Consider the following 12,193-nt stretch of genomic DNA (forward strand, 5'->3'; position numbering starts at 1 on the left):
TTTGGCTCAGATCATAGACTCCTGCAGCCTCAAAGAAGTATGTATGTTTCTGGGGCATGAGAAGCAAAAAAAAAGAAGGGTTAGCAATAAAATGGATTTTAGAAGACAGGCCTATATACACAGGGGTTGGACAGTGACTAAAAACTTATGACTGTTGCTCTACAGGCTATGCAAGTATAAGAATTGTGAATTCTTATCTGATTTACACTTTTTTTTTTAAATTTGCAAGACTGGCGTCTCAGATGGCAAAGCGAAACAAGAAAGTGCTCTGGGAAATACACTCCCACAGAGGGTAAACAAAACAAAATACAAGTGCCCTCTTAAACACAGGATTTGCGTTTTCTTAGCAGAATAAACTCTCTGCCTTGACTCTCTGTGCTCTCACTGAAGTGGAGGTCATGGCTAGTGACAACTGGGAGCTGTTCCTGGAGGCTCTCTTGCCTTTTTAGGTTATGAGGGTCTCTGTGTGTTTAGGATAATATGATTGACAGCTCCACTCCGGCCCCAATTAGCACCCTATAATTTATTAGCTTCTGCTTTCAGATTATGCGCTAACTTCACAAATATTTCAACCACGGAAACAGCAGCTATCAAGTGTCTCTTTCCTGATCCAGCTCACTGGGACTGCGGTTAACTACAAGGAGGGAGCTGTGCAGGTCTGTCAAGAGAGAATAATCATTTGTGTCTCTGTGCAACTGGGGCTGTTGCAGCTCTTTAGAACTCCACTTGTGGAAAAAAATGAGATGTTCCACTGGATCAGGGATTAGGGCTTGGTTCCTACTATAGGGGTATGGTGCAGGATTGGGGCCAATGCCCTGGCTCTTCCAGAGAGGGCCTATGTTTGCCCAATTCTGTTTATCGTACAAATACTGATGCTTCAACTACATGCAAACAGCATTGATGGGGAAGTTTGTGTCCCTCCTAATGACGTTCCTTTGCTCCTCTTTCCTGCACCCTGGGGCCAGTGTGGCAAGTGCAGGAAGGAAGAGACTGGGTGAGGCAGGAGAACAGAGATGGGATGAGATGCAGGGTCAGGGATGGGGCCAGAAGTTGAGGACAGGAGAAGCGAAGAAGTTGTGTGGGGTGGGGAGGGGTTTCTGAACGAGGAGAGCTCCTTGCAGCCGTGCCTTGGCCAGGTGGGAATGTGCCATGCAGTGGAGGAGACGGGGCACCCTCAGTAACATCCAGCGTGGTGTTACATCTCCTAATGGGACAGCTCTCCCGTTTGTATTTATCCTGCCTTTACCGTGAATGCAAATAACCAACTGACACATCCCTAAAGAAAAGCTCCAGTCCTTGGTCAGCCTGTGTTTTTGTGAGCTGCAGCTGAGCACGGCAAAGGGAGGTGCCTGTGCATGAGAGTGGGGCCCAGGGGTGCACACCCCCACAGCCCTGCACCCCTTCTTCTCCCGCAGAGAGGGCAGGGGCAGGAGGAGGGGGACACGGCGCCCTGGTGCCTCTCTGTTACAATTTGCGCTCATGGGTTTGTTTGGTGCACGATTCACAGGTTACGCCTGGCTATGGAGGTAGTAGAAGGTGCACTGCAAAGGTCACTAACTCCTCCTGTGCGACCGGAGATCCACATGAACAGGGGGGACCCTGATAGCCTGAGCTGCTTGACAGTGCAGTTGGTTTACAGAAAAGTCTAACCATGCTGGGAACTAAATTAACACTTCAGTTCACAAGGGTATAGCCCCAAGTCTTGAGGGTTGACTGAAGTTAAGTCTTTTCTTTCTTTTCTTTTTCTATTTTCCATTTCCTTTCTTAATTTTTACTTTCTTTTCCCCCTTTTTTCTTTTCCTTTTTCTCTTTTCCTTTTTTTTTTTCTTTTAACTATCCCCTATTCCCATTTCCCTGTGCAAAAATTGCCTAGCCTACAAAATCAATACCTCACTCCTCCAGATAATCACACTGCAAGTCTCCCTCCTTCCCCTGCTGCAACTGCTCCTCTGGGTGGCAGGCCAGGGAAGCCAGCCAGGACACCACAATCCCCCAGAGGAGCTGGCTCGCCCTTCTGTAATCAAAAGGGCACCTTAATTACAGCCGTTGCCCAGAAAAAGATGTACGAGGACTGCCAGTCAGAGAACCCTGATGCATCCAAAGGCACCAGCAGCATTTTCCTCCCTTCTAGGAAGGGACCAACCTTTAAGCCCTCACTAGAGCTTGTCATGAACCTAAATAGGACTTCAAAGGGAAGGCGAGAAGGGGCAGCAGTCCCTCCTGACCCAAGGAGGAGACAGGGCAGATACATTTCCCCAGAGACAGGCAGCAGACGGTCCAGGAGAGGCAGAGGATTACTCAGACTCTCTTTCAGCCTCTCTTCTTCCCTCCTCCTTCTCCTTTGCTGGGGGCTCCTATGGAAAACCCACTGGAAAAGGAGGCGGGAAATAAGGAACGTCACCCTAAAGCTCGCCAACGTTAGGCTGTAAGTGCAGGGGCACATAAATACGTGTCTAAAGAGGCCTGCGCAGCATTCTTGCAACTGCAGCTGTACTGAAGCAAAACACTCGTTAAAATAAAGCGTAGACTGTGACCATATAGACTGCGACACAAATACTACGTACCGTCCCCACTTCCATTCTTTCCTTGACAGATCGCTGTTGACCTTGAAGTTCATTAAAACGGTATTCCTTAGCGCTTTGCTACGTTTCAGTTATTTTCAGAACGGGAGATAAATGTCTGTAGTGAATGTGCCCAGAGTTCCCTCTGCAAACTCGTACAACCTGCTCTCACAGCGGATACTCTCGCTATGCCTGGTACTGCTGTGCTTTGCGGCAGATCCCGTCCTTCTGCCTCCTTCCCCGCCTGAATGGGTCACGAGCTGCGTCTGTTTGTCTGTCCCAGCTGGGCAGGTCTGTTTGTCAGGTGGGCAGTGAGAGAGCCGAGGCCGGTGCCGACCTCCGCACGGCTTTCAGGAAGGGGCACCGGCAGGATCGGCTCTCCAGGCTGCAGGAGCGGGGACTCGCAGCCCCGCTCTTTCCGCGTGTGACAAGCAGGTGACAAAAAAGACATACGTCACATAAAAGAAGGGTTTCTTTTGTATTTCCAGATTCCCTGCAAGCATCCATGATTAAGCAAGTAATAAACTATGATGCAAAGAGGAACAAAACAGACCTGCAAAGTGGCACTGGGGTTGTTTGCACTGTTACCACCCTGGGAGCCGTGGCTCCGGTCCTGGAAAGGCTCATTCCCAAGCCTGTAAGGTAGGTGCTGTGAGCACCTGGAGGCACAATAACACAGAATGAGCAACACTCTGCAAAGGTTAGCCAAAATAGGGCATGTGCTCTTTCAGATTGCAATCCATCCATAGCAGGAGTATTTAAAAAAAAAAGTTGTTGGCACAACCTCTAACACCTCCAGCCACAATCTGGACTTTGGTGTTTGGATGCTTTCAAAATATGACAACAAAAAAGAGGACCCGGAGAACAAATTCACGTACTCACTGCATAAATTCTCATGCTTGAAAATATTCATAGTCAAAATTAATTGTAAATGCCAATGAAGTAAATGACTGTTTTTTACCTACATGAATATTTCCAAACGTATTTGGGTTGTACCGCTGAGCACTCCTAATTATGAATTGCAGAGGAAGGGCGAGGGGAAAGAAAGAAAAAAGAAACAATTGTGGTGAAACACAACCAATGCTAGAGCCAGATTAATCTTTTTTTTAAACAAACCTTTAAAAACAGCCTAAAAAACCCCACAGGCAAATGCTCACAGAATGATCCTGTTATCTCTAAGCCTCTGCAGCAATACAGTTAAATGCTATTTTTGGTTACTTTTCTCCTGCAAAGTGCTGCTGCCCTCTTTCTTGATAGATGCCTCAGAACATTTTTGGTTTAACCAGTAATATAAATCCTGGAGTCCTTCCCTTGCCCTTTACAGCTTGTCTGGGCTCTGGCTAAGCGGAGTCTGAGCGCGAAACGCTCGGGGGTATGTCTGGCCGAAGGGATGACGGCAAGTCACCTCCAGCCATTTGCCGAGCTCTGGCCGGGGATCGCTGGCACACATCGCTCCTTGCCAGCTTCTCACGCTATTTACTCACACTGCTTTGTCGTGTTCATACTACTAGGATTCCTATTCTTTCCCCGAAATGGAGTTATTGCCGAGCTGAAACCTAGGAGAAGTGAGTTTGTGTTGTTCATAACTCCATTTCTGACACGTGATGAACATTATGCCAGATTACGTGAGGGTTGTTGAAAGGTAAAAACTCGCACCACAGCACAAAATTCCATTTTCCACTGCTTCTCCTAGTGTCAGAGGGGTAATGTTAGGACTCTCCTCTTACGTGCATTGAACTTTGTCAGCTTTCAACAACAGCACATTAAGAAAAAAAAAACAGAACAAACCAAAACACAGTAGTGTTGGCATGAGATGTTTTGCCTGTAAAAAAGTCAGCTTTTAAGTATAGGGCGAAATTTCCATTTCTGCACTGTTTCATTACTTATTCATCACCCTATAATGGCATCTTAATTTACCAGTGCAATAGCAAAGCCGGATGCTACAGTCCCCTCTTCTATCAGCTTTATGAGGAAACATCTGTTATTATGGAGCAGCACCCTCACCTTAACCCATCTCACAGACACTGTTCACTAAAATGCAGCACTGCAACAATCTTGCATTTTCTTATCTTTTGTATATACCACTGTAGTTTTTACTCAGTAAGAAAATATTTTCAACTGCTAGGATTTCTATTTATCTTTAATGCAAAGTAATAAAATAACTCACTTCATCCACGACAGGTATTTTTTCCTATTTCATCCTGAAGTTTCCAGTTTGCCTCATTTCTCTTATTTAGCTTTAATTCTTCATAAAAGCACACAGGGTGAAAGAAGGAGATACCTTTAATGCAGCTTTCCTACTGTTAAATAGATATCTTATTCCCCCTTTCAAAAAACCAAAGCAAAACGACTATTAAAGTGACAAAATGACAGCAACAAGTAGACAAAGAGAAATGTTAGAGGCAACTCAGACCTATTGTCCACCACGTGCCTTTCCTTCTGGTGTTCCCCTTAAAGGCTGTCGGGTTGAGGGTGAGCCGTTCTTCACGGGTTTCCTTTCTCCCCCTGCTTTAAGAGGGTTTTATTTTCACCAGAAAATGTTTCTTGTAAAAAAAAAAAAGAAAAAAGAAAAAACCACAAAAACAACACAAAAAACACAATCAAACCACCGTTACATATCCAATGCAAATGTTGTGCCAGACTTTGAGAAGTGCCACCTTGGTTTTCGTCTTTCTGGGGTTTGAGCAGTTGTGTGTGGAACAGCTGCATCTCTGTAAGCCCAGGGCAGGTGGCCCCGGCCACACACTTGCCACTCACAACCACAAAACTGAAAAATCAGAGCAGTTCCTTGGTAGTCTGAAAACGTTCGTGAGTTCCAGTTTCTTCTCCTTTTACTTTTCTGTACTGCAAAGTAAAAATCCAGTTCAAAACTGCTAAGTAGCTTTCCCATGTTTGCGTTCAAGAAATAACTTTCGCTGACGTAAAAAAATATTCACACCACTAAAAAAAAACAACCCCATGATTTCCTCTGCCCCCTGTACGAAGGCCAGTGGTTTTGCATCACCATCCATGACGTCATTTGACTCTTTTAGAGTGGTCTGGCTCCAGTTCTGGGTGTGGGGTCTGCTTAAATAGAAGTTCATCGTCTTTGGCTCTCCTCTTGCAACGGAAGGATTTTCCTTTCCAAAATAAGTCTAAAGTTCCGTCCTTGCAGTGCCGGGTCCTTTTAAGTCCCGTTGTCTTTCCCCGAGCTGCAGGGCCACGGTGGGCTTGGAAAAGGGCAAGGGGGGGATCTGAGAGTCTTTGAGTCAGCACATCAGCTCAGAAGGGATCCACCACAGAAGGAGTAACGGCGAGCTGCAAACCAAGATCAGAAGCTGTTACAAACCGACCCGATTTCAGCTCTGAATGCCACCATGTCTAACAGGCAGAGATCTACAGGGGAGAGCCAGGGGAAGAAGAGTGAAGGACAGCTCTAAAACCAGTATAGATCCTTGCTTTTATCCTGAGGCTGCAAACCTGAGAACGGAGAAAAGAAAAAAAAAAGGGAAGAAGAAAAATAGGTACAGGCGTTTAAGGACAGAGAAAGACAAACTGCATTTCTGCCAGCTGAGATCAGAGAATCAGTCTAAAGCATGGGCTCCTCAGAGCTGGCAGGAGGCCGAGAAGCAAGGAGAAGAGCCCAAGCTCTGGAGTCCAGACTCCAGAGGGGTCTCCAAGACTGGAGACAGGCACATGACCCTCCTGCCTAAAGGGAGGCCACCAAAAGGAGCCATTCCTGGCTGCGATAACCCAACTTCAGCACGGAGAACTGCTGCCAGAGTGGGCTTTCCTTGCCTCCACAACCACTGCCTCAGGAACTGCCACCGCTGGCTATGCCTGTGTCACCTTTTTGTCATCGCTAAGGCCACACAGCCTTACTTCCAGGCACAGGGTACCACTACCAGGGGAAAAACATTGCCCTTTTTGCTCAGCAAATGCAATCGTGCTTCCCTCTCAAAAACTGGCAGGAAAAAAATAAATAAGGAGAGGAGGTAGCTCCTGAACCTGCCCGGGGTCTAGAAATGATCTGCTCTGCGGTGGCTGCCCTTGGGGCGGCCCACGGAGGGAGTGAGGCAGTGACCTTTGGGGTGGCTCCGTCCTGCTCCCAGCTCTCGCTACCCAAGGCAAGAGCAGGGCCAGGGCCAGGACAACAGTATTTCAAAGCAACCTGTGCCCTCAGGGTGTCAGAAATTCCAAGGATGTTGGGGGGTGTGTGTGATGTGTTGCCCTTCCCATCGTCCCTATCCCCTTCCTCACTTGCCTGGCCTGAGAACCCCAAGAAGAGCATCCAGGGCAGAGCGTGGGTGTCTCCCATGGGGCTTCCACCCCCCAGATTTATTCCCCCACAGCAGCGCCCCAGCTGCCCCGCCACCGGGGGGTCCTTCCCTAGTACTATGGATGGTGTGAGCGAGTCAGGGGACAGGGGTGCAGCTGAGCCGGGGTCCCGGCAGGGCCGAGGGCAGCTCTTTACCTGCGTCCACATTGAGGCCGAGGCTCTGTGCCATGTCCCCTGCTGCATTGGGGAAGGGTCCCGGCGTCGTCCAGGCCGCGGCGGCGCCCGCCTCACTCTTCCCCAGTTCGCAGGGGGGGCTGACCGGGGTGGGCACGGAGGCGGGGGTGAGGCGGTGAGGGCGGACGGAGGCGGTGGGCACCAGGAGCGAGCCGTAGCGGGGGTCGAAGTGGGGCCCGTAGACCTCGTGCATGGCGGCGGGGCGGGGGTAGGCGGTGCTCTGTGTCCCGATGTAAGGGTGGTGGTGGTGGTGGTGGTGGTGGTGGTGGGCATGGTGCCAGGGCTCGGGGCCGCCCTGGTGCAGGTGGCCGTGCAGTGAGGCGGGCGCGTAAGGGTCGGCGGCGGCGGCGGCGAAGGGCAGCTCACTGTGGGCGGCAGCTGCCAGGGGGCTGCTGAGGGTGGCGGGGACCGAGGAGGGCTGGTACGTGCTGTTCCAGAAGGACGGCGGGAAGCTGCGCTGGCTCATCGGGAAGGAGCCGTCTGGGCGAAGGGAGCGGGAGGGAAAGGCAGCAATGAGCACACCCGACGAGCCCTGTTCTCCTTTCCCTAGCGCTCTGCCCCTCCCCAGATACCCCCCAAAACAGCCCTCACATTCCCTTCATCCCCCCCAAAAACTGCCAGACACAAGAAATTGCTCCCAACGAGTACAGATTCCTCCCCAGCTAAACAATCCAACACACCTAGCCCAGGGCTCATCCAGGAAACTGGAACTATTTGCTCTCGGTTTCTCTTAGTATGTACTTGGAGAAAAGGCTGTTACCTAAGGCGAGGGAAGCATCTCTTTTCTTCAGTACTGGAAACTGAGAAAACTGAAAGCTATTATGCACCGCTGTGATTTCCAGGGTTGGATTTGTCTTGTTTGTTTTTGTAGTAATCTCCCTGTCTAAGCATTTACACCCAGCACCTCGGAGATGCCTGACCCTGCCAGGGAAGCGGCTGCTGCCTCAGCACGGTTTCAAAGCGGGCAGGAACAGCATGAGATGCAACTAAGGGCCAACTTGAATTTTATAAATATCTGCAGGCAACTCTGCATCTATTACACTGGACTTACGCCTGTTTCTTGGGTATGTCATTGACATATTTGGGAAGATCTCTGCAGATCTTTGGAGACTGGCAGGGCGAAGTACAAGGATCCTACGTTTTTTTGACCTAGTAAGCAACATGCAAGGTGGACTAGTGATTATTAATAGCACAGATAGATGTTATGCATTATTAATTGGGAATGCATACTGTTCCCGAGACAAATAAAAACATGATCATGATGCATGTTTGCCAGGGAGGTATGTCAGCTCTGCGCCCTAGCATTACTCAGGAGAAGCAGTTCATGACGAGCAAAGAACTCTCTCTCCTGCCATCCATTCCAGCACTGAATATCTTTCGCCCGTGAAATATTTAAACTACTATTTAATTCTTAGAAACAACTGACAGCAATTCACAGAAGGGCTGGGAAACCACCTCTTGCCTGAGCAGGTGGCCCCACGAGGGAAGTTCCCCAAAACTGCCCCAAAAGAAATGCCTGCCCTAACTGTCCGGCAGGTGGAAGGTGGGGAAGGATACTGCCATCTGCCCCAGGTACCCCCACGGGCCTGTCCCGGGTGAATGGAGCATGGCTGTGGAGAGCTGCACATCAGCCGGGGCCTTGGCCTTGCCGGCACAGTGCCCCTGCCGTCGGCAGGTCTGAAAGCCCTCATTTTCAGAAATTTAAGGTCCTTTTCTCTGCTCCAGCAGTAACCAGGGTGGTGATAAACGTAGGGCGAGATACAGAGACATGCACAATCTGTTTTTTAGCGGTGTGAAGCCGGTAAGCTGGTTCTCACATTTGGTTTTTCCTTTGTTTCCATCTTCAATTACCACCGCGCTAAACTTTACACTGCCCCAGTGGGGTCAGCAGGGGAGATGCTTGCCAGAGCCACAGTGAAGGGGTTCCTCAGCGGCTTGTTTAGCTGCAGCCCCCCCCAGGTAAATCATCCGCGCTGTGAAAGGGATTCAGTTCCCCGGGCCACCTCCCGGGCCGCTTGCCCCCGGGCCACCGCAGCCCGACGTCAACTGAAGGGAGTTTTCCTGTTCTTTTTTTTCCCCTAAAAGTGTCAGCCCCGGGGACAGCCGGCTCCCGGGCACCCGCGGCCAGCGGAGGGGAGCAGGGTGCCCCGGGACGGGACCCCGCCGTCCTGCGCACCCCCCCGCCCCGCGCCCCGCTCCGCGCTCACCCCGCCAGGAGCCGGCGTTCCGCGCCGCCTTGGCGCTGCCGAGCGAGAAGCTGCTGGGCTGGCTGAGCGCCCGGCTGAAGTGCTCGTCCACCACGGCGCTGATGTCCCCCTGGAAGTAGGTGAAGAGGACGCAGCGGGAGTTGATGTACTCGGCCTCGGGGGGTCGCTCCTTCTCGGGGCTGCAGTCCTCCTCCTTGATGCTGGCCGCGGGGTGGCTGGGGAAGGAGCTGCTGGCGCCGGCGCTGCTGCCGCTCTCCGGGGCCTCTTGCATTTTGGAGTAAAAGGCGAGTTTCTGGAGGAAAGGGAAAGAAGGACGGAAGGAAGAAAACAGAGCCGGTCACGCAGCGCAGTGCAGCGAGGTGCGCTGGCTCTCCCTGTGCCAGCCGGGATGCAGCGCCGAGCCCGCTCCCGCGATCTTTCCCAGAGGATGCAAAAGCCTGGTCCCCGCTGTCCCCCCAGCAGCACCCCCCAGCCCGTGTCTGCGTGTCTGCCCCACCCCGGGGAGGCAGCGCAGGGGCGGCAAATAGGGCCGGGGGCCCGACACCCCGGGATGGAGCCAGACAGCCTCCGTGCGGGGCCAGCGGCAGGTCACACGCGCGGGTCGCCACACGAAGTGCCGCACAAGAAGGCACTTTGCAGGCCGGGTCCTTGCCGGGGGAGAGGCGCGGCCGCCAAGGGGCTGAAATGCGGGGAGTGAGGCGGAGGGGGTGCGGGGGGTCGGTGGCCGGCCACCCCCGGCGCAGCGCCGGCAGCGGGGGAAAGGTGAGCGCCGCTCGGTCCCCGGCTTGCAAAGTTTGTCCCCAAAACTGTCCTGTAACCCACAGCGGCGAGGAGGAGGAAGTGGGGGAGGGAAAACAAAACTGGCAGCCTCAAACACATTTCAGGGTAAAAAAAAGCATTTCCCTGGCCAGCGAGAAGCTCCAGGTATTTCCTACAAGATGATTCTGTTTTTACTGGACTCCGCTGGGTGGGAAAACAGCGGGCGTGGAGAAGTTCGCTGGATGTTTCCCATCTTCTCTTTATCGGCGTTAGAGTGTCCGCAACTGCGGGGAGTTTCTTAGAAATGAGCGCTGGGACGCGGAGTCCGGGCTCGGCCGCTGCGGGCAGAGCCGCGGGGCGGGCGGCGGGGGAAGCATCGAGGGGACGAGTCACAGCCTTGGGCCAAGATACGCGAGATATTTAATAATGTCACTCCTTCGTGACGACCGCCTTTCCCGCTTGGCTCCCGGCTCGGCCATTGAGCTAATGATCATCCCCCTAAATAATGTCACGAAGCCGTGTGCGGGGGGTGGAGTGGGGGAGGTGGTGTTGGTGGTGGGGGGGAAGGCAAGGTAGGGGGGGACATCATTTGCTATTTGTAACGGGAATTCCGGTCCCGCTGCCAGGCGCTGGAGGTGGCACACGGGCCACCACGCCGGGGGCTGCGCGGAGCGGGACCGCTCGCTCCGGCCCTGCACGGCGGGGGTCTGCCGCCTTTATCCATCCCCTTTTTCATTTTGCCGGGGTAGAGAAGGAATTCGTTTCCGGAAGGAATAAGGGGGAGGAAAAAAAAAAAGAAAAAAGAAAAAAAAGAGAAACCCAGAGGGCGAAAGAGAAAGCGGTGTGCAGCAGGTGCAGCCCGGGGAAACGAGCGCTGCCCCACGCGGGAGAGTGCGTGTCCCGGGGCGGGCGATTCCCCGCGCAGGACGGGCCGTGCGTGCAGCCAAACATCCCCGCGGCCGCCGGGATCCTTTTATCGAAATCTGGGGATGAATCGACAGCCGCGACACAGCAGCGCGGTGGCGGCGGGACGTGACTCCCGGCCACGAAGCACCCGCGGGTCCCGCAGGCGGCCGCCGCCGCCGGGAGCCCGGTGGGGCCGGGGGCCGGGCCGGCGTCCCGCCGCCGAGCGGGCCCCGGGAGCAGGGAGCATCTCCGCAGCCCCGCCGCTCCACTCGGGGCCGGGGCTTCCTCCCCCACCGCCAAAGCGGGGAAACCCCGCAGCCTCCCGAAGCTCTCGCCCCCCCCCCCACCCCGCACCCCGCCACGTCCAGACCGTGACTCCGGAGCACCCCTCCCGCGGCGGCGGCCGGGATGCCGGCGGGCAGGGGGGAGCGATGCCCCGGGCAGCCCGGCCCCGCCGCTCCCGGCGGGACCCCTGCAAACCGCGGGCATCGCCGCCCCGAGCCGCCGCGATGGGATGGAGCCCGTCCCGGCAAAGGGGGGGGGGGGGAAAGAAAAAAAGAAAAAAAGAAAAGAAATCCCTAAAAAGCCACCGCAGGGTTAAAATCTCCCTGTCGCTGCCGAGGCAGCCCGCAGCCCGTCGGTCGCCGCCGGGGTACGTACCCTGCCGAGCCCCGCGCCAAGGTGGGATGCGGTTCTGCTCCGCTCACCATCGCAGGCTCCCAGATCTTCTCCCCCCCACCCTTTCCCCTCCCCTTCTCCTTTTCCCTTTTTCCTTTTGGTAAGGCCCCAGACGGCCATCCTCCAGACGACACCCCTCCCACCCCCCGCCGCTCCGCCGCTGCCCCCCGCGCGTACCTGGTGGTAGGGGCTGTAGGCTGCTGCGAAGTAGGGCTGGGGGGGACCGTAGACTGGGTACATAACATCCAAACAGCTCATGGCTGGCCGCCGCCGGGAATTGGGTTTTTTCTCATCAACTCGGGGTTCTGCAAAGCGGAGCAGTGCTTCGCGGGAGGGAGGTTCCCGGGGGTTAAGAGGCACCACTCGTTGGTGGGAGGAGTGAGGGGGGGATGAGACCGCGCTGGGCTGAGATGACCCCCCCCCTCCTTTCCCTCCCTGCCCTCCTTCCCTGACTCCCTCCCTGTAGCGCGGCTCCCTCCCGCAAATGCGCCGGGGCCGGAGGGGCTCCATGGGCTTCCGGGGGGTGGGTTTCAGCCCCGACCCCATGCCCGGCGAGGGGCAGGGGTGGGGGGAGGCGGGGAGAGCCCCAT

At 54.2% G+C, this 12,193-nt stretch overlaps 1 protein-coding gene across 5 annotated transcripts; it reads right to left on the bottom strand.

Moving 5' to 3' along the window:
- Positions 1-3,025: 3,025 nt before the first annotated feature.
- On the bottom strand, positions 3,026-11,919 carry VGLL2 (vestigial like family member 2). 5 transcript variants are annotated; one of them, XM_074580884.1, is made up of 4 exons: positions 11,781-11,919; positions 9,261-9,552; positions 7,015-7,533; positions 3,026-6,020 (listed from the first exon to the last, which is right to left on the bottom strand). In XM_074580884.1, the coding sequence occupies exons 1-4, from the start codon at positions 11,859-11,861 to the stop codon at positions 5,977-5,979; spliced, it is 936 nt and encodes a 311-aa protein (XP_074436985.1). In that variant the 5' UTR covers positions 11,862-11,919; the 3' UTR covers positions 3,026-5,976. The 5 variants fall into 5 exon arrangements, with proteins under 5 accessions (XP_074436985.1, XP_074436986.1, XP_074436984.1 ...); XM_074580885.1 differs by having other exon boundaries at positions 3,026-5,858; positions 11,781-11,911; XM_074580883.1 differs by lacking the exon at positions 11,781-11,919 and adding an exon at positions 11,586-11,723.
- Positions 11,920-12,193: the final 274 nt, after the last annotated feature.

This window comes from Larus michahellis, chromosome 3 (genome assembly GCF_964199755.1).
Source record: "Larus michahellis chromosome 3, bLarMic1.1, whole genome shotgun sequence".
In the NCBI taxonomy this organism is placed as follows: Eukaryota; Metazoa; Chordata; class Aves; order Charadriiformes; family Laridae; genus Larus; species Larus michahellis.

Bases quoted from the DNA above. Each gene is read 5' to 3' on its own strand.
- VGLL2 (XM_074580883.1), bottom strand. From the start codon at position 11,723: ATGGCCGTCTGGGGCCTTACCAAAAGGAAAAAGGGAAAAGGAGAAGGG. The intron at 7,534-9,260 runs GTGAGCGCGGAG...CCCTTCGCCCAG, and splicing joins GAACGCCGGCTCCTGGCGGG to ACGGCTCCTTCCCGATGAGC. The intron at 6,021-7,014 runs GTAAAGAGCTGC...CTCCGTTCTCAG, and splicing joins CGGCCTCAATGTGGACGCAG to GTTTGCAGCCTCAGGATAAA.